This window comes from Myotis brandtii, unplaced genomic scaffold (assembly GCF_000412655.1).
Source record: "Myotis brandtii unplaced genomic scaffold, ASM41265v1 scaffold384, whole genome shotgun sequence".
NCBI lineage: Eukaryota > Metazoa > Chordata > Mammalia > Chiroptera > Vespertilionidae > Myotis > Myotis brandtii.
The window spans coordinates 1,750,520-1,772,481 of NW_005364745.1; the positions used below are offsets into that span (position 1 = coordinate 1,750,520).

General features: G+C 39.7%; 1 protein-coding gene across 1 annotated transcript in view; it reads right to left on the reverse strand.

The window, feature by feature from the left end:
- WDR70 (WD repeat domain 70) overlaps nt 1–21,962 on the reverse strand; it is a 190,613-nt gene that overhangs the window by 140,331 nt on the left and 28,320 nt on the right. Inside the window, exons 5-7 of the mRNA XM_005872616.2 lie at nt 19,791–19,850; nt 17,386–17,519; nt 5,999–6,152 (exon numbers count right to left, since the gene is read on the reverse strand). Of these exons, the coding sequence (XP_005872678.2) occupies nt 5,999–6,152; nt 17,386–17,519; nt 19,791–19,850 (348 nt within the window). The remainder of the gene's footprint in view (nt 1–5,998; nt 6,153–17,385; nt 17,520–19,790; nt 19,851–21,962) is intronic.

Consider the following 21,962-nt stretch of genomic DNA (forward strand, 5'->3'; position numbering starts at 1 on the left):
ACTTGGGGGGGGGGGTCCCTCAGCCCAGCTTGTGCCCCTCTCACAGTATAGGACCCCAAGGAACAGGCTCCTGCCGCCGCCGCTGCACTTGCCAGCAGTGAGTCCAGCTTCTGGCTAAGTGGCACTCCCCCTGTGGGAGCACACTGACCACCAGGGGACAGCTCCTGCATTGAGCATCTGCCCCCTAGTGGTCAGTGTCTGTCATAGCGACTGGTCGTTCTGCCATTTGGTCAATTTGCATATTAGCCTTTTATTATATAGGATGGGACCACCCTCATACATGCAGTCCTTGACTGAAATGTCAGTAAGTGGCACCTGACTATAATTAAGAAATAAATAGCGCACAATTGTTTTGATGTTGAAAAGGGTTGAAGACAATCCATGGCAAATGCATTTAACGACATCAACTGAGGTGAACTGACAGAATAAAGGAGATTCGAAGACTATTATCATAGGCATTCACTTACTAATAATTTACCAAAACTTTGTGAATTTAACTTAACACTGATTTGTTCCAGAGTTTTGAGGGATAGAAACTAAATAATCACACTTTGTGAGCTCTAGGCCAAAGAGCCCCATTTGAATCTCAAAGTATGTGCTTAAGAATTCAAAATAATAAAGGAAAACACTCTGATTGGAAGTAAATACCAAAATCCTGGTTTAGAATAAGTGAGTTGTAATGTCAATACTGCTGCAGTTACTTGTAAAGCAAGCTTTTTAATGGCTTAAAGGTTGATGCCTGCTTATCCCTGTCATATGCTCCTAATCACCTAAGCCTGAATAACTAATGTCCCATTCCCAGATAAAATAACTTTTACCTTATCTTATTTACTTTATTTTTCATAAAATTATTTTAAAAATAATATTTTAAAGCAGCAGCAAAACCTGATTTTCAAAGGATATCTTACGGAGAATTCCAACACATCAACACGTAACAGGCACAAAATGAGCACTTCTGTAGCTGAAGTAAGGCCCTGCCCCTCACTGCCATTCCAGGCCTCTCTCCACCCACAGCAGCAACTGTACCGCAGTAACTACACTTACAAAATACATATATGTACATACACACACACACACAATTTAAAGATTAGAGATACAAATTTAACAAGATAACAATTTGACAATATAATTAGAAAGGTCTGTTTATATTTGAAGTACGTAATATTTTATCATAACAGATCAGATATATTTAATTATTTCCCTTAATAACCTATTCACTGAATTTTTCAGTATAGCAACAAGTCACTAATTATTCTTGGAATCAGAAAAGAGGTTAAAAAGTTAAGAAAAAAAGTGCCCCTGAAATCTACTACTTTCAAGTAATTCTTGCATTTCCAAAACCCATCACACAAGCAAAAGACTGCAAGATATCAGTGAGCCCTAGACGGTTTGGCTCAGTGGATAGAGCGTTGGCCTGCAGACCAAAGGGTCTGGGTTCGATTCCATTCAAGGGCATGAACCTTGGTTGTAGGCTCCTCCCTGGCCCAGGCCCTGGTCAGGGCTTGTGCAGGAGGCAACTGATCGATGTGTTTTTCTCACATCGATATTTCTCTGTCTTTCCCTCTCTCTTCTACTCTCCCTAAAAATCAATGGAAAAATATCCTCAGGTGAAGATTAAGAACAACAAAAAGATATCAGTAACATTTCCTAGAGAAGTAAAAAATCAATTATATTTGCTGCTGGGAAATAAAAAGACTAAATATTAACCATGATTTTGAAATCAAAATGGAGATAATATTAGGCAGAAGTTATAGTATAGTAAACAAACTGTTTTATATACGTATTAGTAGTATTAATAGTATTTTAATTTCCTATATTTCTACCTAGATTTGTTTATCCATCCTTATCCTACTTTCCTTATTATCTTACTATATGTACTATGTTTATAAGTCTGAGATTTTGGAAAAAGCCAGACACAGACCCAACAAGATTGCTTTCTTTTTGACATTTTCTTGGCTAAAACCTAAATCAGCAAAGCCTTAGTCTCTTTGTAAATTATGAAACCATGACTGCAATCGTTAAGAAGAGCTTAGAGGCCCAGCCATGGTGGCTCAGTGGTTGAGCATCGACCTGTGAACCAGAAGGTCATGGTTCGATTCCCGGTCAGAGTACATACCCAGGTTGTGGCTCGATCCCTGATCATGCAGGAGGCAGCCAAACAATGGTTATCTATCTATCTATCTATCTATCTATCCTTTTCCCTTCCTCTCTGAAATCAATAAAAATATATTTAAAAAGAAAAGAAGAAGAGCTTAGAGGCTGGCAAAAACTTCTCTCCCTCACACTTTTTATTTTTTATTGAATTATTTGGGTCTTCCTCACACATTTTTTTAAAAAGTATCTATCATAAGCACAAATTAATAAAAAAAAATAAATTAAATGGGAGTTTTTATCATTTCCATTTCCACAACCCAGTTGTTTAAATAAAGTTTTGGATTCCCTGAAGTTTCAAGTAAAACAGATAAAAACAGAACTATTTGAGTTTAAGACAATGATAGTGATCTGAAAACCCATTGGCTTTATTTCCTTACCACCATCACCCTCAAAATAACATCTTTGGTGGAATCCCTAGGGCAATGATTTTAAAGGGAGGGGAATGAGAAACTATAGTGAAATGCTTAGGAACAAAAATAATATTCAAACCACCATCCTGTATAATAAAAAACCAGCGACCATAAGCGTAACGAACTGGAACAACCACTCAACCAGTCGCCATGAGGTGCATTGACCACCTCTCGGTCCCTCCCCTCCCTCCCCCCACCTCGGGCCCGCAGACTCTGATGGCAGCATGGCGAACAGGGAACCACGGCAAACCAAGGTGAGTGGCGGAATGGCTGACCTCTTGGTCCCTCCCTCAGCCCACAGGCTCCAGGGAACTGGAGCCATGCTACAATCGGACTGGCCTCTTGGTCCCTCCCCCAGCCCGCAGGCTCCAGGGAACTGGAGCCATGCTACAATCGGACTGGCCTCTTGGTCCCTCCCCCAAGCCCGCAGGCTCTGGGGAACCGGAGCCATGCTGCGATCAGGAACCATGGCAAACCGGGGGTTGGTGGAGGGGTGGGACTGGGTGCTGGCAAGTGGGCAGAAGATGGCCCTGATCGCAGGCTAGGCCTAGGGACCATACCTGCGCACGATTTCGTGCACTGAGCCTCTAGTTATAATATAATTGTATATAACTTTATGTTTAAATTATATTTGAATTCTATGAGAATCATCTAACACATATTGAACACTCAATAAACAGTTAACAAACAAAAGAAAAGGCATCGGATTGTGGTCCTCATTAGGAGTGAGAGGCACTTCAATAGGTTCAACAGAGGGCAGTTTGAAACATACTATACTAATTTATTCCAACAGCTCAACCAGAGCACCTAAAATAGATTACAGTCAATTCTCATTACTTGCAGTAGTTATGGTCTATAACAGTGATGGCGAACCTATGACATGCGTGTCAGAGGTGACACACGAGCTCATTTTTTTGGTTGATTTTTCTTTGTTAAATGGCATTTAAATATATAAAATAAATATCAAAAATATACATCTTTGTTTTACTATGGTTGCAAATATCAAAAAATTTCTATATGTGACACGGCACCAGAGTTAAGTTTGGGTTTTTCAAAATGCTGACACGCCGAGCTCAAAAGGTTCGCCATCACTGGTCTATAAAGTTCTGCAAACACTGAATTATCGAATACAAGGTTATGTTCCTGAAAGCCTCTGGTCATATATTCATCAACCAGTCAATGCATAACTTTGTTTTTGTGTTTGTGTTTAAGGACAACTTCATATATATAAAATTCATTAATACTGAACTCAAAGTCAACAACACTATAATCCATTCCTGAACAAAGCTTGTCTAACACAGGTGCTCTCTCTGTAAGGCACACCACAGCCTTCTTGCACTAAGGAACACTAGACAGGACCACAGTACTTCAACTTAGGGGCCATTTTAAACAGCAACATCACCAACAAGAAGCACACAAAAAATAAGAAAAACAAAGCATTAAGTAGTCCACAAAAAGAACACTTGATTGCAGTCTGAGAGCTGAAACAGGAAAGCAGAGGATCACCTTGTTCAAATTCTTCATTGTTGTTTAGTGCAAGTGCCTGTCTGCAAATAATCATGAAAGTGCCATGAGTGAGTGGTCGGGGAAAGGCCAATGAGGGAAAAAGGAGACATATGTAATACTTTAATCAATAAAGATTAAATTAAAAAAAAAAGAAAGTGCCATGAGTACTGACTTTAGGGTCACAAAACAATTTTAGCAAGAAAGTCTGCAAATACAGAAACAATGAATGATGAGAATAAACTGTATTTTCTTAGACAATCAATCTCATATAAGATTTTGATATAGGCATGAACCATGAGGATTAGTATATTAGAAAATGTACTAGACAGGTAGAGAAAGAATAAAAGTCAGAATTAAAACGAAGGCTCAAAATTCTGCATCAATCTTATCCACCAACATTCTAATACTTCTGTGGTACATTATGTTATTGTTCCCAATCATCAACCTTCCCTGGATCCACAGCCTTTGACATGGGATACCATAGTTGCTCTCAATAGAGACCGGACACATTTCTCCACTGCACTGATGTTACCCAGGGCCGTGTGATTTGCTTTGGCCAATGGAATGTTCGTGGACATGATCTAAGCAAAGGCTTGAAATGTGCTTCCAGAGTTGGGGTTCCCTTGTGCCTCTTCCATCACCATGAGAAAAACATGCCCTCACACAGTCCTCTCGTGTAAGGAGGAATGGAGACACACAGAACAGACCTAGACTCTACCTGCAGTTTAAAGCCGAACCCAGCCAGGAGCAGCCAAACCACAGATATGTTAGCAATTATAAATAAGCCATTAAGTTTTAGAGCCTTATTGTGGCCATAGTTAATATCTAATTACTTATACATTAATTTTAAAATATCATAATCCTACTAAAAATCTTTACATAGAAAAGGTTGATGAGACCCTCTTTCCTTCTTGTCCTACAGCCTAGGACATAGTAGGTTTATAGTAGACTGTTTCCAAAGATGGCTGCCTCCATATCTCCCTCCCCACAAGATATTTCAAATGTGACCTTGGCACTCACACATCAATTAGTGGAGTCTATCTCTCCTCTCCCCAAATTTGGACTGTCCCTGTGATGTTACACAAGACTTAAAGCCAGACCTTCCATGTCCATCCTTCATGGAAGCCAGTCATCAAGCACAAAGTCCAACCCCACTAAGTCTATACCACACTGTGAGAAATCCCAAACCAAACATGTGAAAAGTGGGGGTGACCCTCTTCTGTAGCAGGAAACAAATTGCTTGTTCTTGAGAACTTTCCCATCAAGAATTTAGTAGAAGCAGGTATACTTATATCATTTTGATGTTTTTGTTAATGTTTCCAAACAATGTACTTTGAAATCAGAATCACTTCTTATTCGTTTTCATATAATTCTCCTGATGCTCTTCATCACACATTAGTGATCAGAAACGAGATGTAATTCCCCAATCCCTGCCCGCAAGACCTGAGTAGGATCTTACTGTAAGTTGAAGGGAGTTTTGCCCTAACTAATGTATTGTGCAAGAATGAACTGCTGTTGGGTTTGACTGATTGTAGATGGGTTGTGGTGTGGTGTAATGAAGGCTATTGAATGCAACTTACAATGCTTAATAAAAATCTTGATTCTTTTAGTATAAAAAAAAAAAGAAAAGTGGGGGTAAGCGGGAGGAGAAGTAGGGGAGAGAAAGAGATGCCATGGGACAGAGCACCCACGTGAACCCATCTGGTTATAAAGCCCTTTTGGACTTTATAACCATCCTAGTGCCCCAGCTGACACAATATGAAGCAGAAGAACTTCCTGGTCAATCCACAGAATTGTGAGAAATAATAAACTGTTCAGGTTTAAAACAAGATACTAACTTTTGTGTGAATTACGGCAACTCAAACGAATTGTTAATAAATGTGTGCTGAATTAATTAAATTCACTGAAATAGTCTGTTTGATGCTTACCTTGGTGTTGGCCATGTCCACAATATACTGGTCTCCTTTTATACATTCCATTACTTCAAAACCATCTCTGTCAATCACTTTGGCTTGAGAGCTTCCAGATACAACAAGAATCATGTCTCCTGTGTTACTATACTGCAATGACTTGATCTGATGGCTATGCAAAAGAAAAAGAAGTAGTCTGGTAAGACACTGAGCATAATGTTTATACTTTAGCCACAATAAGTACTGTCATAGAAAAAGTCACACAACTGTACAAATTGATAATTCTATAAAATCAGGAACACCATCCTCAAATGCACCCTCGCCACCAGTGGCTACCGTGTTAGTTCTCTCCTCCAACTCTCCACAGCTATCTAGTAAAGTCTTCTCTACTCGTTTTACTTTTTTAAATTCTCACAAGAGGATATTTTTCCCATTTATTTTTTTAGAGGGGCTGGGGGAAGAGAGGGAGAGAGAGAGTGGGGAAGAGGGAGAGGGAGAGAGGAGAGAGAGAGAGAGAGAGAGAGAGAAACATTGAAGTGCGAGAGACATATCCATTGATTGCCTCCCCCACCACCCCGATGGGGCCGAAGATTGAGCCTGCCCTTGAGGTACATGCCCTTGATCAGGAATTGAACCCATGACCCTTCAGTTCACAGGCCAATGCTCTAACCAGCTAGGGCTCTACTCATTTTAAATCTTTAACCCAACCAACTCCCCCTCTTCCACCTATTGATTCTTCCCACTCTTTCCCAAAAGAAACAAATAAGAACTGCCTCAACTTCCTCCCAGTAATGTTATAAACTTCCTTGTACCTGAACTCTCTTCTTCCTTCTCTTTGATTATAATATTGGAAACGAATCACTTCCCACACGAGGCAAATCTGCTGCCTACATACATGCTGGATTCCATCCTCTCCCATCTCCTCGGGAACGTCTATCGGCTCTCTCCTCCCCTTCACAGGTTTGCTGTTCGAACAAGTTTTCACCTCCGCCTTTATTTCTCTAGCACTACAGTATCCTTTCTACCCTCGCCACTCCACTGAAACTGATCCTGGCATTGTGGCTGTGGTGAATACTGTGGTGTGCCACGCAGATCTACCCCTTCAGGAACGAAGTACGCATTACCCAGCTCCCAGGACTTGGCCTGCCGATGGCTAACAACGGAATCCTCAGGAATTTCCCCAAGTTGCAGAGAACTCCCTCACCCAAGGTTGCTACCACTCCAAAGCAGCCCACATTCAAGGACTGGCTGACAAGCTCTCTGTTTCAATGTGGGTTATCTGGGAAGGTTAGTCTGGCTTCAGCTCCCCCTGTAGGATCAGTTGAGGCTACTCTTGCAATTAATTACATGGCAGTGCAATTTCTCCATCTTCCTAGTTTCCCTTGCACGTTTTTTAAGTCATTATGCAACCCCTACGTGTGGCTTTCAGTCACAAATTTGGAAAGACTATTAAACTCCTTAAGTAAAACTTCTTATCCACCTTACTATAAAACAGTCCATAACATTCTTCAGAGATGGCATGCAAACCATCATAGCAGAGCAATCTGAAAGGTATGTTGTACAGGTGCCATGCTCTTCTAAAAGAAATCTCCAAACAAATGTGAATGGAAAGCTAGAGGTTATCGATAACAACCCCATAAAGAATTCTGTGGAGAACCAACTTAATGATCAAGGCCCCAAACATAGATGTTCTCTATCAGAAATAAAAAATAAACATCTTTGCCCTAATCGGTTTGGCTCAGTGGATAGAGCATCAGCCTGCGGACTCAAGGGTCCCAGGTTCGATTCTGGTCAAGGGCATGTACCTTGGTTGCGGGCACATACCCAGTAGGGAGTGTGCAGGAGGCAGCTGATAGATGTTTCTCTCTCATTGATGTTTCTAACTCTCTATCCCTCTCCCTTCCTCTCTGTAGAAAATCAATAAAATATATTTAAATAAATAAACATCTTTCTTTAAGCTGTCTTTATAGCCTGCTTTATGATTTATCTTCACAGGTCAATCTTTAAAAAAAAATAACACAATCTTAACAAAATTTTAGATCATTTAGTCCAATTTACTTTATAAGTCTATAATTTCAAGGCTGAGAAATAAAGGGGTATTTCAGAAAATAACTTTGTCTTCAGAAAGAGATTATATATAAAATTAAAATGTATGTGGGTCTGTCTAGGTCTCAATAGTATTATTCTTCCTGGTTAGTTACCAAATCCAAATCAGATACTTACAATGAAATGCCTCTCTGCTAGCCACCACTAATTAGACACTGCTGCTCAGAATTTATACTGACCAGCTCTTCTAAAATGTTGAAATTCTAGCTGATCATTTTTGAAATATTTATTCTTCAAGAAGCCACTCGTAATTCTAATTCACAATCCTGCCTCTACTGGCAAAGACCATTCAAACAGAGATCTAGTGGGCTCTGAGGTGAGACTGACAATGTGAGGAATGTCACCACATGCCTAAGTCAAAGTGTCCAGGTGGATGAGGAACAGAAGCTCCCAAACCAGCTGATGAAAAAGGAACCTAGAAAAGCAAAGGTGGAGCTGCCGCCTGGGCCCTTCCTGCCTAAGACAGAAAAACCTCTCCTGGCGTCTCTCACATCCTGGGAAGGAATGACATCCTCAGCAACATTCTGACCAGGGCCCCACATTTAAATGTAAGTCCATAAGGAGGCACCAATAAGATAAAAAACTAAATGTTTGATCAAATGTTCCAGTTGTCCATGTATTGCCTCTCAGCTACAAAAGTCAACCTTCACTGCCTGCTCTGCAGAAATGGATGTGGGCCCTTCCAAGATGTTTCCTTTGCCAGTGGGCATGGGTAGAGAGCGCTGGAGAGCAGGGAAGGGGGAGGGCTTTCTTCCTGGTCTGGAGTGCTCCGCCAGGTGGGCGCCCGCACTGCACTCGACTTCCCTGTGCCCAGCTCCTGCTGTCTGTGCAGCGTCTCCGCTGCCCAGCTCCTGAAGTGCACGGCAGCCACAGCTGGCAGTACCAGGAGCTTCCCCAGCACCTCTTGTGCGGCTTTTCAGGAGGGGACCCTGGTGGGTCAGGTTTCTGTAAAGTTCTGCTGTCATAACAGCACAGCAACCACTTTATCATTCAGTGAGCCACAGCCTTGCCCTCTAATATGAGGTCCGGATCTCAGTCTTGAGGCCTCTCCCTTGAAGATTTTATTTCTCTCCCCTAGGGTAGTGGTTGCTCTTTTTATCTGCTATTCCTATAGTCTTTAGAGTTTTCTTTACTTTTTACTAGCCAATCCCTCAATACTCCAATCCTCTGTTACAGCTAGTAATTCTCTATTATAAACTTTCCCATCCAAATTACTGTGACTTCTCTCTCCTAATCAGACCCGGACTGATATACCAAATTCCAAGCTATTAACTGAAACTGAGAAAAATGTTGGCTGTTTAGTCCAATATTTTTTGTATGTAAACAAACAGATCCACTCTTTGATAATTAGATAGTTCAGACTGCTGAGCCAAAGTCCTGTAAAGCAGGGAGAGAATGAAGCAGTTCGTTCATAGGCGTGTCTTTGTTTACAGTTCTCCCATTTGGGGAAGTCTTCATTTTCTTCCCTATGAAAGATCAAGTACTATAAGCGATCATTTTGTTTTTTTCTGGTGAATCATTTTCATTTCCAAAGGGGAAGGAAAATCTAAAATAACAGTGAAATTTAAGATGACATGGCAGTAAAAAGAGTCAGTGGCTCCCTTTCTCTGGCTACCTGCTCTAGCAGATTTTACACTTGGAAGGAAATACAAAATCTCAGTGACCCGCACTAATATTCACCTTGCCCTTTTAACTTTATAGGGAAACTCATGTTTCCCTCTGTCTGTGTTTCATGCTCTCTTTGCCAACATTAAAGTGAAATGTTCAGCATCAAGCTCACCATGCCTGTCCCACTTCACTCCTAATTCTGCTAGCCACAGAGTTAAAAGGACTGGATTAAGAGTTATTAGACACAGTACTAAGGAGAATTAAAGGGGCTTGTTCAAGGGGTGTAGCATCTGCTCCTCGAATTCCTGCCTCAACAACTAAGATTCCGATCAAAGAGGAGCAGGGAAAGCCAATCCTGACAGTCAACTGGAGTCCTGAGGAAGCAATGTCCTCTGGGGAGTGACTGCCTCCAGGGGAAGGCTTAGCAACATTGGGCAACTCTCTCTGTGAAGTTATTCATGGGGCCAGGGGAGTGCTCGAGTGGAAGTGGAGGGGAATGGAAAGGTGAAGACTGAGGATCCTTTTAAGTAGTTTTTGCTCCGCTAGCAAAACAAGCTGAGACATGCAAGACAGATAAACACAGCTGTCTGGGGCTGTCACTTGGGGCTGTGGAGCCAAGGTGTGAAAAGCACAGCGGAATGTGAGTCCGGAGGCCAGGGACTCCATCCTCGCTGCTAACTGGCTGTGGATGCAAACCAAGCCCTCCGGCCCCACGAGCCTCAGTCTCCCCATTTTTCTGGAGAGTCAGTGGATGGGACCAAACGGCAGCACTGCGGAGCTGAGAGACAGAGTTCATGTGTGAGGGGACAGCTTGGCCGAGTCCTGGTTTCCTCCACTGAAAACCAGGAGGAATCACACGTGTAGGGCTGAGTGGGAAGTGAAACTAGGACACGTACAGGTACCTCGCACAGCACATGAAACAGATAGTTGCTACTGTTATTACTTCTGTATTTCCCAGGTCTCCTTGAGACTGAGGGGAGAAATATCGGAATTGGAAACTGAAAGGTAGAAAAGGACCGGAGAGATTAGAAAAACACCTCCCCAAAAGGGTACAAGAGCCTTATGTGAAAATATCCCACAAACCATGAGTTACTGGGTTAGCAGGTCCTCAAAGGAGAAAGGCTGCCCTTGTGAAAACAGTTACCACATGAGACCGCTGGCAGCTAAAAAGAGTGTTCAGTACATGACACGGGGTTGATGGAACAAAGATGTGTCAACCAGGCAGAACCTAGCGATTCCCTGCCCTGAAACAGCATCTGTCAGAGAGGAGACGCCCCTGTGAGGGCCACTCTCAGCCCCTGGAAAATCCCTCAGACCACAGGCACATCCCATGAGCTACAACAGCGGTTCTCAACCTGTGGGTCTCCACCCCTTTGGCGGTCGAACCACCCTTTCACAGGGGTCGCCTAAGACCATCCTGCATATCAGATATTTACATTACAATTCATAACAGTAGCAACATTACAGTTATGAAGTAGCAACGAAAATAATTTTATGGTTGGGTCACAACATGAGGAACTGTATTTAAAGGGCCAGAAGGTTGAGAACCACTGAGCTACAAGATGCTATGTTTAAGGAAGTGAGGAGCTATAACTAGTCAGCCTGTTTAACACCAGGCAAGGAGAGTAAAGTAGCAAGGGGGTTGTAAAGAGGTTCTACAATAGGGGTCAGCACACTTTTTCTGAAAGTAGTTTAAGCTTCGCAGGCCACATACGGTATCTACCACATATTCTTTGTTGTACTTGGTTTTACATTCCTTTAAAATTGTAAAATTCTGCCGAAACCGGTTTGGCTCAGTGGATAGAGCGTCGGCCTGCGGACTGAGGGATCCCAGGTTCGGTTCCGGTCAAGGGCATGTACCTGGGTTGCGGGCACATCCCCAGTAGGAGATGTGCAGGAGGCGGCTGATCGATGTTTCTCTTTCATCGATGTTTCTAACTCTCTATCTCTCTCCCTTCCTCTCTGTAAAAAATCAATAAAATATATTTTAAAAAAAAAATTTGTAAAATTCTTAGTTCAAGTGCCATACAAATCCATGAACTGGATTTGACCCTCTGGTCATAATTTGCCAATTACTGTTCTAGAGCATAAAAGACAAATAATATACTTTTAATTAAGTAATGCACCTGGGAACTTGTTAGAAACGCAAGTTCTTGCACCACACTGGGTCCAAAGAATTAGAAACTCTAAACGTGGGGTCTAGCTTTTAACATTTTAACAAGCCCTTCAGATGGTTCTAATGCCTATTAAAGCTTCAAAAACACTGAACTATGGTTAAGTTTCACATGGTATGCTATGCAGCATTTAGGAAGAATATAGTATACATGTGGTGATATTAAAAATCTCCAAGCAACTACTGCAAAGTGGAAAAGAAAAACAAATTGTAGAATAACAACCATCTGATAGTATTTATGAAAACAAAATAAAGTATATACTATTCTTTGATAGGTACAGATATTTGTTGATAACTGCATGGAAAAACCTCAACGAATATATACCATAATGAAAACAGTGATTTCACCTAGGAAGGAGATTAAAATGAAGGTAATCAAGGAAGAGTTTTAGTCTTACCTGCAATGTTTTAATTTCTGTATAAGAAAATAATATGCATTACTTAGTTAAAATGTTTTAAAAAAAGAATGAAATTAAGAGTAACTGTTTTTAATTGGGTAAAAGAGAATTCTTAAATTGGGTTACCTAAGTAATCCAAAAATTCTTAATATTTTATGAAAAATTTTACTCCATCTATATTTTTTCTGGTATAGAGGATACATCTGAAGGAAGGGTTTGTGATCCCAAGGACTGTGACTCAAACCTACTTAGGTAATTATTGAGAATCCGTGAGGAAACAGAGAAAATAAAAGATGACTAGCAGACTGGATGAGAGAAAATGTGGTACTGATTTTCACTAAGTGGGACAAAGGAAAACATTAGAAACTAGAGATCCACAAATCTAATATTGATGCTGGGCAAAAGTCCAAAACAAATTATTAAACAGACTTCAAAATACCAAAAATGGAAGATGCACCACACAGAAGTTGAGCAACAGTAAAAGAAACGCACATTTTAAAATCTGATTTTCATAATGGCAGATCAAGAAAACATTTAACATCAGTCTCTTTAAGGTGTCCCAGGGGAGTGCGAACAAGGCTAAAAACACTGCAGCACCAGAGTCCTTTGGAGAAATTCATCAGAGGTACCCCAAATTCACACACCATACCTCAGTCTCATCCCTATACTCAGGTCTTCTAGCTCCCCTCCTGAGTGGGGGGTCCTTTGTGTGTGAATGCCTCTTTGACACCCACTTATTCACCATAATGCTGCCTCTTGGATATCAGCCAAATTCTGACATCTGCTACTTCAGGTGAAGAGATGGTCTGAAAACAGCATCCTGTGCTTTTATATCTTCAAGACAGTTTACCAATTCCCTCAAGTTTTCTTGGCAGATGATATAGGAAAAACATAGATGGTGACAAAACAGTTATGGAAGAATTTAGCTGAGTTATAGGTATGCATGGGATTCTCATATGGATGAAGAACCTAAGCAAAAAGTTGTGTAACAGATCAATGTCAACATAAAGAAAGGCTTCTAGTGGCATACCAAAGTCTGACTGCCATATTCAACAGTTATCAATTGAATGACAACTTATTGCACATTTATCAAACTAAAAATTGGCCAAAAACAAACAAACAAACAAACATCAATCACTAATATGCTGGATGTTGGAATCAAAAATTGAAATAATGTGCTACCAAAATAAAGACAATGAAATTGAACCCCAAAAATGTAAAGACCTATTTTGCACTTTTTCCTTTATTTAAAAAAGTTATTGTGAACCCAATTTAATATTATATAATACAGACAGGCACACAAGGAAAATACTAAAAGATCATTTGTGGCCTATAAGGCCTAAAATACTTAATATCAGACCCGTTACAGAAAATTTTGCCAACCCCTGCTCTTGACCCGTAAGTCTTTTCTCAAGAATATGTTCTATCTTTGAAATAGAACATATTCTATTAAGTAAACCTTAAGTAAACATTCTGTAATGTTAAACTTAAATTGGAACAGGGATACAGATTCACAATTCTGAAACTGCATTACATTTGTACTGGGGTTAAACAAATACACATAGGGATGGGTGGTGGGAGTCAGGTTTCTTACTGTCGGAAAGTTGGAGATTTCCCAGGAGGAAGAAGAGGGAAGGCTAGAATGAACCAATGTGCACTGGATTAGAGTCAGAGACATGAGTATGAATGCCTATGCAGCTTAAAATGGATGCAAAAGGATACAGAAACAATTACAGACCTAGTGCATGCACAGGTTAGTACCCATGCATATACTTTTAGCTCTGTTGTCTGAAAAGGCCTAAATGCACTGACACCCCCAGAGCAACAAGCACACGAGATCCTAGCTCTTGTTTTCTGATACCATTCTCCTAGGAAATCTGACTGATTCTAGGACTGGGGCAGGAAGAAATATAAGGTGAGTCTGGAGCATCTTATAGTACCAAAAGTAAGGAAGTACTCAAAAAATAAAGAAGCATGTCAACGAAAGGGACCTAAGAGCCAAACTGAAATAGCTCCCAATGGGCACAACTGACACAACCTGAGCCACACAATAAGTAACTAAGTATTGGCATACAACCCAAGGAAGGAAATAAATAGTCAGTAGTCCACACTGGTAGGAAAAAACTGATTAAATAAGTAAATATGTGGGGGAAAGAGACAATTCTTCCTTATAGAAGAATTCCAAGTAGTTTATGTAAATACCACCTTCTCTAGGAAATAAAGCTTAATCTTTCAACTCTCCCAAGTGTGTGCAGCATTTATTAACTTGCTTCCAAAGAATTAGCATATAAAAAGGGGAGTGAAAAAGTAACGGTACAGTAGAGAAACTTAAAAACACAATAGCATGCCTGGCCGGTGTGGCTCAGAGGTTGAGCATTGACCTATGAACCAGGAGGTCATGGTTCAATTCCCAGTTGGGGCACATGCCCAGGTGTGGGCTCAATCCTGGTTGGGGGTGTGATGCTCCTTTCTCATCACTGATGTTTCTATCTCTCTCTCTCTCCTGTCCTCTCTGAAATCAATAAAAATATGTATTTTTTAAAAACATGATAGCATGTACACAAGATATGTGATAACAAAGGTACTTCACCTCTGTCATATTCAGCCCAAAAACCCACATCACCAGTCTAACCATAAGAAAAACATTAAAAAAAAAAAAATCGAGTGACTTTCTACAAAATACCTGACCAGTACACCTCAAAGCTGTCAAGGTCATGAGAAACAAGGAAAGACTGAGAAACTATTATGAAGATTAAATGTAATGCAGTATATCTTGGAAGGGATATTAGTTTAAAAAAAAAAGTGAAATCTAAAAGTTTGGAGTTTCAAGAAATAAGTATATAAATAAAAATTTGGAGTCAATGTACCAACACTGGTTTAGTTGTCACAAATGTAGAATGTTAACAACAGAAGAAACTGGGTTAGGGGTATACCTGAATTCTGTACTATCTTTGCAGCTTTCTGTAAATTAAAAAATATTCTGAAATTTAAAGCTTACTAAAATTTTGAAATGAAAATATCAATGATCTTGTCATTTTTAAATGTTTTTCATTTAATTTTTTTAAAAATTGATTTCAGAGAGAGGGAAGGGAAGGGGGGAGAAAGAGAAAGAGAGAGAAACATCGATGACAGAGAAACAGTGATCAGCTGCCTCCTGCACACCCACCGGGGATTGAGTCCACAACTCAGGCATGTGCCCTGACCAGGAATCAAACTGGCAACCTTTTGGTGCATGGGACGATGCTCCAACTAAGTGAGTCACAATGGCCAGGCCTGATCTTGTCATTTAAATACACATGCATGCACACACATGTAACAGTATTTTCCACCTCTTTCCACAGAAAAGGTCAAGAAACAATAATACCCCCGTATCAACGAGCATGTGTAACATCCAGATTTGGTCTCTAAATACCATTTCCACTTAAAAAAAAAAATAGACCTCCATGGGACATGCTGACTCCAGGACTTGGAAGGGAATGTACCAGGAAGCCTGGTACATTCATGTCATGCCAGAAAATAAGCTTTTAAAGACTAATGAGGTCATGTCGAAACTACATAGCAATCAGGAACTCCCAATGCCCAAATCTGGGACAATTTAAATATCAAAAAGAATAATGACTGCAATTGACTGAAACACATGAACATTTTAAAATCATAAATACTGACACACTCAGAAAAGAAAAAGTAAAAAAAAAAACAAACACCACCATCAACATCAATAACAGTAACAACTCATTTATCATCAGTAATCCTTAAGCTAAAAATGGGTAATTAGAGGGAAATAACTAAGCATTTCTCCTGCTTTTCCAGTACAAACTGTATTTCAGGAGAACCAAATCATATTGGTTAATATAGAAAAGTTCTTTTAGAAAAATGCCAGAAAACATAGATGAAATAATAAAATTAGAATGTCATCTAATCATCTAATTAGATGCAACCCTCACTGAGATAACTGATTTAGGTACAAATAATTAATGGACACTAAACTTATTAAGTGAAGGGATGGCAAGAATCTGGATATTTACATTGTACCAAAGTATGTCCCACGAAGTTCCTGCCCATCTCAAGTATATAATATTAACTTTACAAAGGAGGAATCAGATGTTACCAATTTAATTCAAGAACCAACTTTAATTGCTAGTCACTAATAGTGGCAACAACTAGACAATACTTGCCACCTGATGTGATCAAATATGAATGATAATCAAACCTTTGAATCTTCTACTGGAAATACTGGAGATAAAGAAACAGTTAGCCCCGACCAGGTTGCTAAGCTGTTAGAGCAGCCGTGGGCAAACTACGGCCCGCGGGCCGGATCCAGCCCGTTTGAAATGAATAAAACTAAAAAAAAAAAAGGACCGTACCCTTTTATGTAATGATGTTTACTTTGAATTTATATTAGTTCACACAAACACTCCATCCATGCTTTTGTTCCGGCCCTCCAGTCCAGTTTAAGAACCCATTGTGGCCCTCGAGTCAAAAAGTTTGCCCACCCCTGTGAGTGTTATCCCAGGCACCGAAGGGTCCCAGGTTCCATTCTGGTCAGGGCACATATCCAGGTTGCGGGTTTGATCCCCAGTCAGGGCATGTACAGAGGCAACCATGCTTTTGTCTTTCTCTCTCTCTCTCCCTCGCCCATCCTCTCTCTCTAGAATCAATGAAGGGGAAAAACATATCATCAGGTGAGGATTAAAACAACAGCCAGGCTGGTGTGGCTTAGTGGTTGAGCATCAACCCATGAACCAGTTTGATTCCCAGTCAGGGCACATGCTTGGGTTGCAGGCTCGATCCCCAGTGTGGGGTGTGCAGGAGGCAGCCAGCCTATCAATGATTCTGTCTCATCATTAATGTTTCTATTTTTCTCTCCCTTTCCCTTCCTCTCTGAAATCAATAAAAATATATTTTGCAAAAAAACAACAAAAGACAAGAAATGTCTTAAAATGTAGGTTAATGAAACTAAACAAAAAAATTAAGGTATATTTTACTTTCATTTGAATAATGGAAGTAGTGTTCAGTTATATAAACCTCCTGTATTTTGGTACAAACCATTTTAGATAGAATTCAAATAAGAACAGCACTCTGTCTTAAAATGTGAAAGTATTAAGTTGAACAATACATACCATTCACAGGGTTGAAGGGATCGAAATGCCTTAAAAGAAGCGTCCATTCCAGCAAAATCCCAAAACTTAACATCATAGTCGTATCCTCCTGTCACCAAGCGGGCACCTGAGGGGTCCAGACCCAAAGCAGAAACCTGGTTTAAAAAAAAAAAAATTTTCATTGAAGAAAGCTACTTATAGTCTATTGTGACCCCCACTTCCTTCCTCTAACTTCACCTCCTATCTTCGAGGCATTGGACGTATATATCAACAAGAGTTGCTACTTCTGAAAAGTGAGAATGGACAACACCTCCTTTATTATTTGATTTTGGAATTAGGAGTATAATTTCTTTTCAAATAATAAAAAAAAAATATTCTAATTTCTCAAATCGCCAGCTTTGTCCCAACTTATCTACCATGTACCCAGAACAGCTATCGTTGCAATTCCATATGCTAAACTAAGTTGCTTTAGTATATAAGTAGAAATCTCACAAACAATTCAGTTTTTTCAATAAATAATTTAGAGGAAACCTTTCAAGACAGTTTATCACAAAATGAAGAACACATCAACCAATGTCATCCCAATAAATTTAATTAAAATAAAATTACCAAAATGAGTAATAATGGGAACTTTAAGAAATCTATTTAACAAAGTAGGACAAAGTAGAAATTATCTTGTGCACATCACTAAATAACTCAGCATATTACCTTAAAATTATTTTTATGAAATTCAACTAGCATTATAACTAATCATAAATGGTAGGAAAGTTTCCTTTTAAGTACTAAGTCTACAATTATTGTCCTTATACTTAAAAATATGAATATTGGTAAAATACTGTCACAATTTCAGAATAAAAATACCAGAAGTCTGATTTAATAAAATCCTATATAATAAAAGATTAACATGCAAATCGACCGAATGGAGGAACGACTGGTCGCTATGACACGCACTGACAACCAGGGGGCAGACGCTCAACGCAGGAGCTGCCCCCTGGTGGTCAGTGGGCTCCCACAGGGGGAGTGCTGCTCAGCCAGAAGCCCTGAGCCAGGCTCATGGCCGGTGAGTGCAGCAGCTATAGCGGGAGCCTTTCCCGCCTCTGAGGCAGCACTAAGAATGTCTGACTACCAGCTTAGGTCCGCATGCCCTGAGGGCTCCCAAACTGTGTGAAGGCGCAGGCTGAGCTGAGGGGCCCCTCCCTGCCCCCTGAGTGCATGAATTTCATGCACTGGGCCTCTAGTGTAGATATCTATAACAATAAAAGCACAATATGCTAATTAGACCAGGCGTCCTTCCAGACGACCTTCCGGACAAAGCCAGGGCTGCAAGGGAAGCCCAGGTCCCTGGTGCCGGAGGGATGCCCGGGTCCTGGGTGCCAGAGGGAAGCCGGTGCCGGCAGCTGGGGCAAGAAAGGCCTACTCTTTCACGAATTTCATGCATTGGGCCTCTAGTAATATCAATAATTATTTAGAAATAATTTCTTAAGGCAGTAACTCTTAAACACTTTAGTTTCAAGACTCTACATTCTTAAAATCCATGGAGGATCCCAAAATGCAGTAGTTTATGAGTCATATGTATCAATATTTACCATAGTAGAAATTAAAACTAAGGCATTTTTAATTATTCATTGTGGGCTTCATTTAAAATAACATTTAATAAATATTTTTATGAAAACAGTATTTTCAAAAGCAAAAAATTTAGTGAGAATGTCACTGTTAATATCCTTGTCTATTAATTATATTATTTATGGCATTTCTGGGCCTATTTCTATTTATTGATGTTTCACACTCATTACTGGATGTATTTTCTTACTTCTTTACGTGTCAGGCAACTAGAAAAAGGTAGCTTAATTATAAAGAGAAAGCAAGATAATTTTATTCTTTTATTAATTCATAAGCAAATTTCATTCATTCAACTACCACTTTTTAATGGGTTTTGTAATAAGATAAAATTATTTCATCTTAACCTTTAAATAAATATAACAATATAAAAAATAATCTATACATCTCAGTAATACAAACTTAGAACAATACAGTGACTATTTTATGTTCACTTCTTATCTCAACATTCATCTGAAAAATGAATTCAGGCTTTTACTGATATAAAAATAAAGCTAAGAGTAATGAGAAATTTTCCCACACCATAAAAAAGAAAACTGTACTTGAGTTTCATTTCTTTCTTTCATTTGTAATGTACTTATATCAGAGAAGAAGAGGTTTTAAAGCCAACAATAACGACAATAATAATTGTTCCTATCTTAAATGAAACTCAATGGCTATTTTGGCTGAAGAGAAAAATAACCTTTTCTTAATGTCTATAGGGTTTGTGTTATCAGTTGATTGTATTCTTAATACACATTATCTTTGTAGTTCACTTTTCTTTAAGAGCCCTGTTATTGAGAGAAAAGAATCAAAATTTTTAAACTTACTGTTTTAGTGCCATGCTTTAGCGTTATCTCATGAGAATCAGGGATCTTTTGAACAGGATTCTAAAAAAGGAAAATTCCATGACATTGATGAGTACTATAACATGCCACATTCACAGGAAAGATAATTTTTTAAAATTGCATCACTGATGTTTTAACACAAGCTTAAAAATCAGGAAATTAAAAGTGTAAGGATATCTTATTTCTGCATGTCTAGATAGGTTGCAATTGTTCATTTTGAGCTGATAATGAATTTATCTTAAAGCTCTTAAAACAATAAACCTAGATTGCATGAAACCATAAGGGCCTCTCATCATCCAAAATATTTAAAGTCTGCTTTTCATTGGTACTCTGGCATACCTTAAAGTAGTTGTGCAATTAATTTATAATAGACAACAAAATCTACACAGGATATATATAAATATATAAGTATACTTGTGTGAGGGCTGAGAACAGATCAAATGTTTCACTTAGAGAAGAATCTATTATGGCCTGTGCCTAATTTCATAAGTAGTACCTTTCTAATCACTCAGGAAACAGAAACACTGTCACCAAAAGGAGGGATGAAAATTATTTCACTGATTTCAATGCAGAATGTGCCTATATATAGACAATTTCTGACATTTAAAGAAAAATCTTGCAAGAACACAGAACAACTTAGTATTTACATTAGGAGTGAATTAAATGTTTAAATAAATATTGTTTACATTTAAAATCAAAGTTTTACTGGAAATCATGTAAGGCATAACTCATAAAAAGCCCATATAATTGGCACAACTAAATCATCTAAAATAGTAGCAATCCATCTTTTGGTAACATATCACTTGATGGTGACTGTTCTTTTTCCAGAACTTTTACTAATGACTCTTTGAAATATGACTTAGCGCAAAATTTGCTATAACAGTAAAATATTTTCAAGAATTTCCTGCCAGGGGACATCATAAACTACAAGACTTCAATTAAGTAATTTATTACCAGAATTCATAACAAGAGCTACAAGCATAATGGAAAAGGGAGAAAGATACCAGTTTTTGTTTTGGTTTGGTTTTAAATGCCAACCACAGGATTATTTCCCAGGCTCTTTGGTCTACACCCAATAACAACAATGATAGCAAACATATCTGGAATAACATGAGTAATTCCATCTGACGTACATCCTTGTAATGTTTTCAAAAGACTTGCAAATCAGAAATTTCTGGGATACAGATGTCGTAAGTTTAAAAAGCAATTTCATTTTTTATATATGGTATATATGTTTTACTGTACACCATATATAGTGTGGTACTATAACCCGTAGTAAAAGTCTACTTAGTCACACAGGTCTGCCACAAGCGGCTAGGAGTTAGAGCCAACCAGGAGCTTGAAATGAGTGCTTTCTACCAGTGCAGTCCCCATGTCTTAATTATTTCAGGAAGAGGGAGAAACCAAGATGGCGGCATAGGTAAACACCGGAAATTGCTGCCTCCCACAACTTCAAAAATACAACTAAAAGACAAAACGGACACCATCCAGAACTATAGGAAGGCTGGCTGAGTGGAAACTCTACAACTATAAGGAAAGAGAAAAGCACACTGAGACTCAGAGGAGGTGCGGAAGTAAAGTGCAGAGGTACGGAGGCGCGTGCGCGGAAAGGGGCTGGCAACTGAGGACGCGGCTGTCTTTTTGAATCGGGAGGGAGTCACAAGCCCCCGACTGCTCTGAACTCCAGTTCCGGGAAGTCTCTGGGGACCCATACAGGGAGAAACTGGACTGTCTGGCAGCGGGCAGAACTCAGAACTCTAAGGGCGGCTTTCTCTCAGAGGTGCTTGCAGCAATTACCAGGACACTGAGATGCAGGCCCTCTTAGGGCAGGGCGGAGGATCAGCCATAGCTGTTTGCTCCACCCTATTGATTCCCTGAGATCCCACCCCACCCAAGCTGAGGCAGAGGCTTTTGCATATGAATGCCCTGGCCCTTTGCAATCTGAAAATTACCTAGGAAACTGCAGCTGGGCCAGACAGACCCAGAACTTCCAAGAGAAGGCCCAAGGCCCCACAGCAGCTTGCATTGCTTCACAGCTGGGCCTCATCGGGGCACCTCCAAACCCAAAAAAAGGAAGGGGAATCTGCAGATCTCTTCATAGCTCCTGCTGGGTAGCCTCAGGCAGAGGCTAAATTAGCACCTCCTTAGATCCAA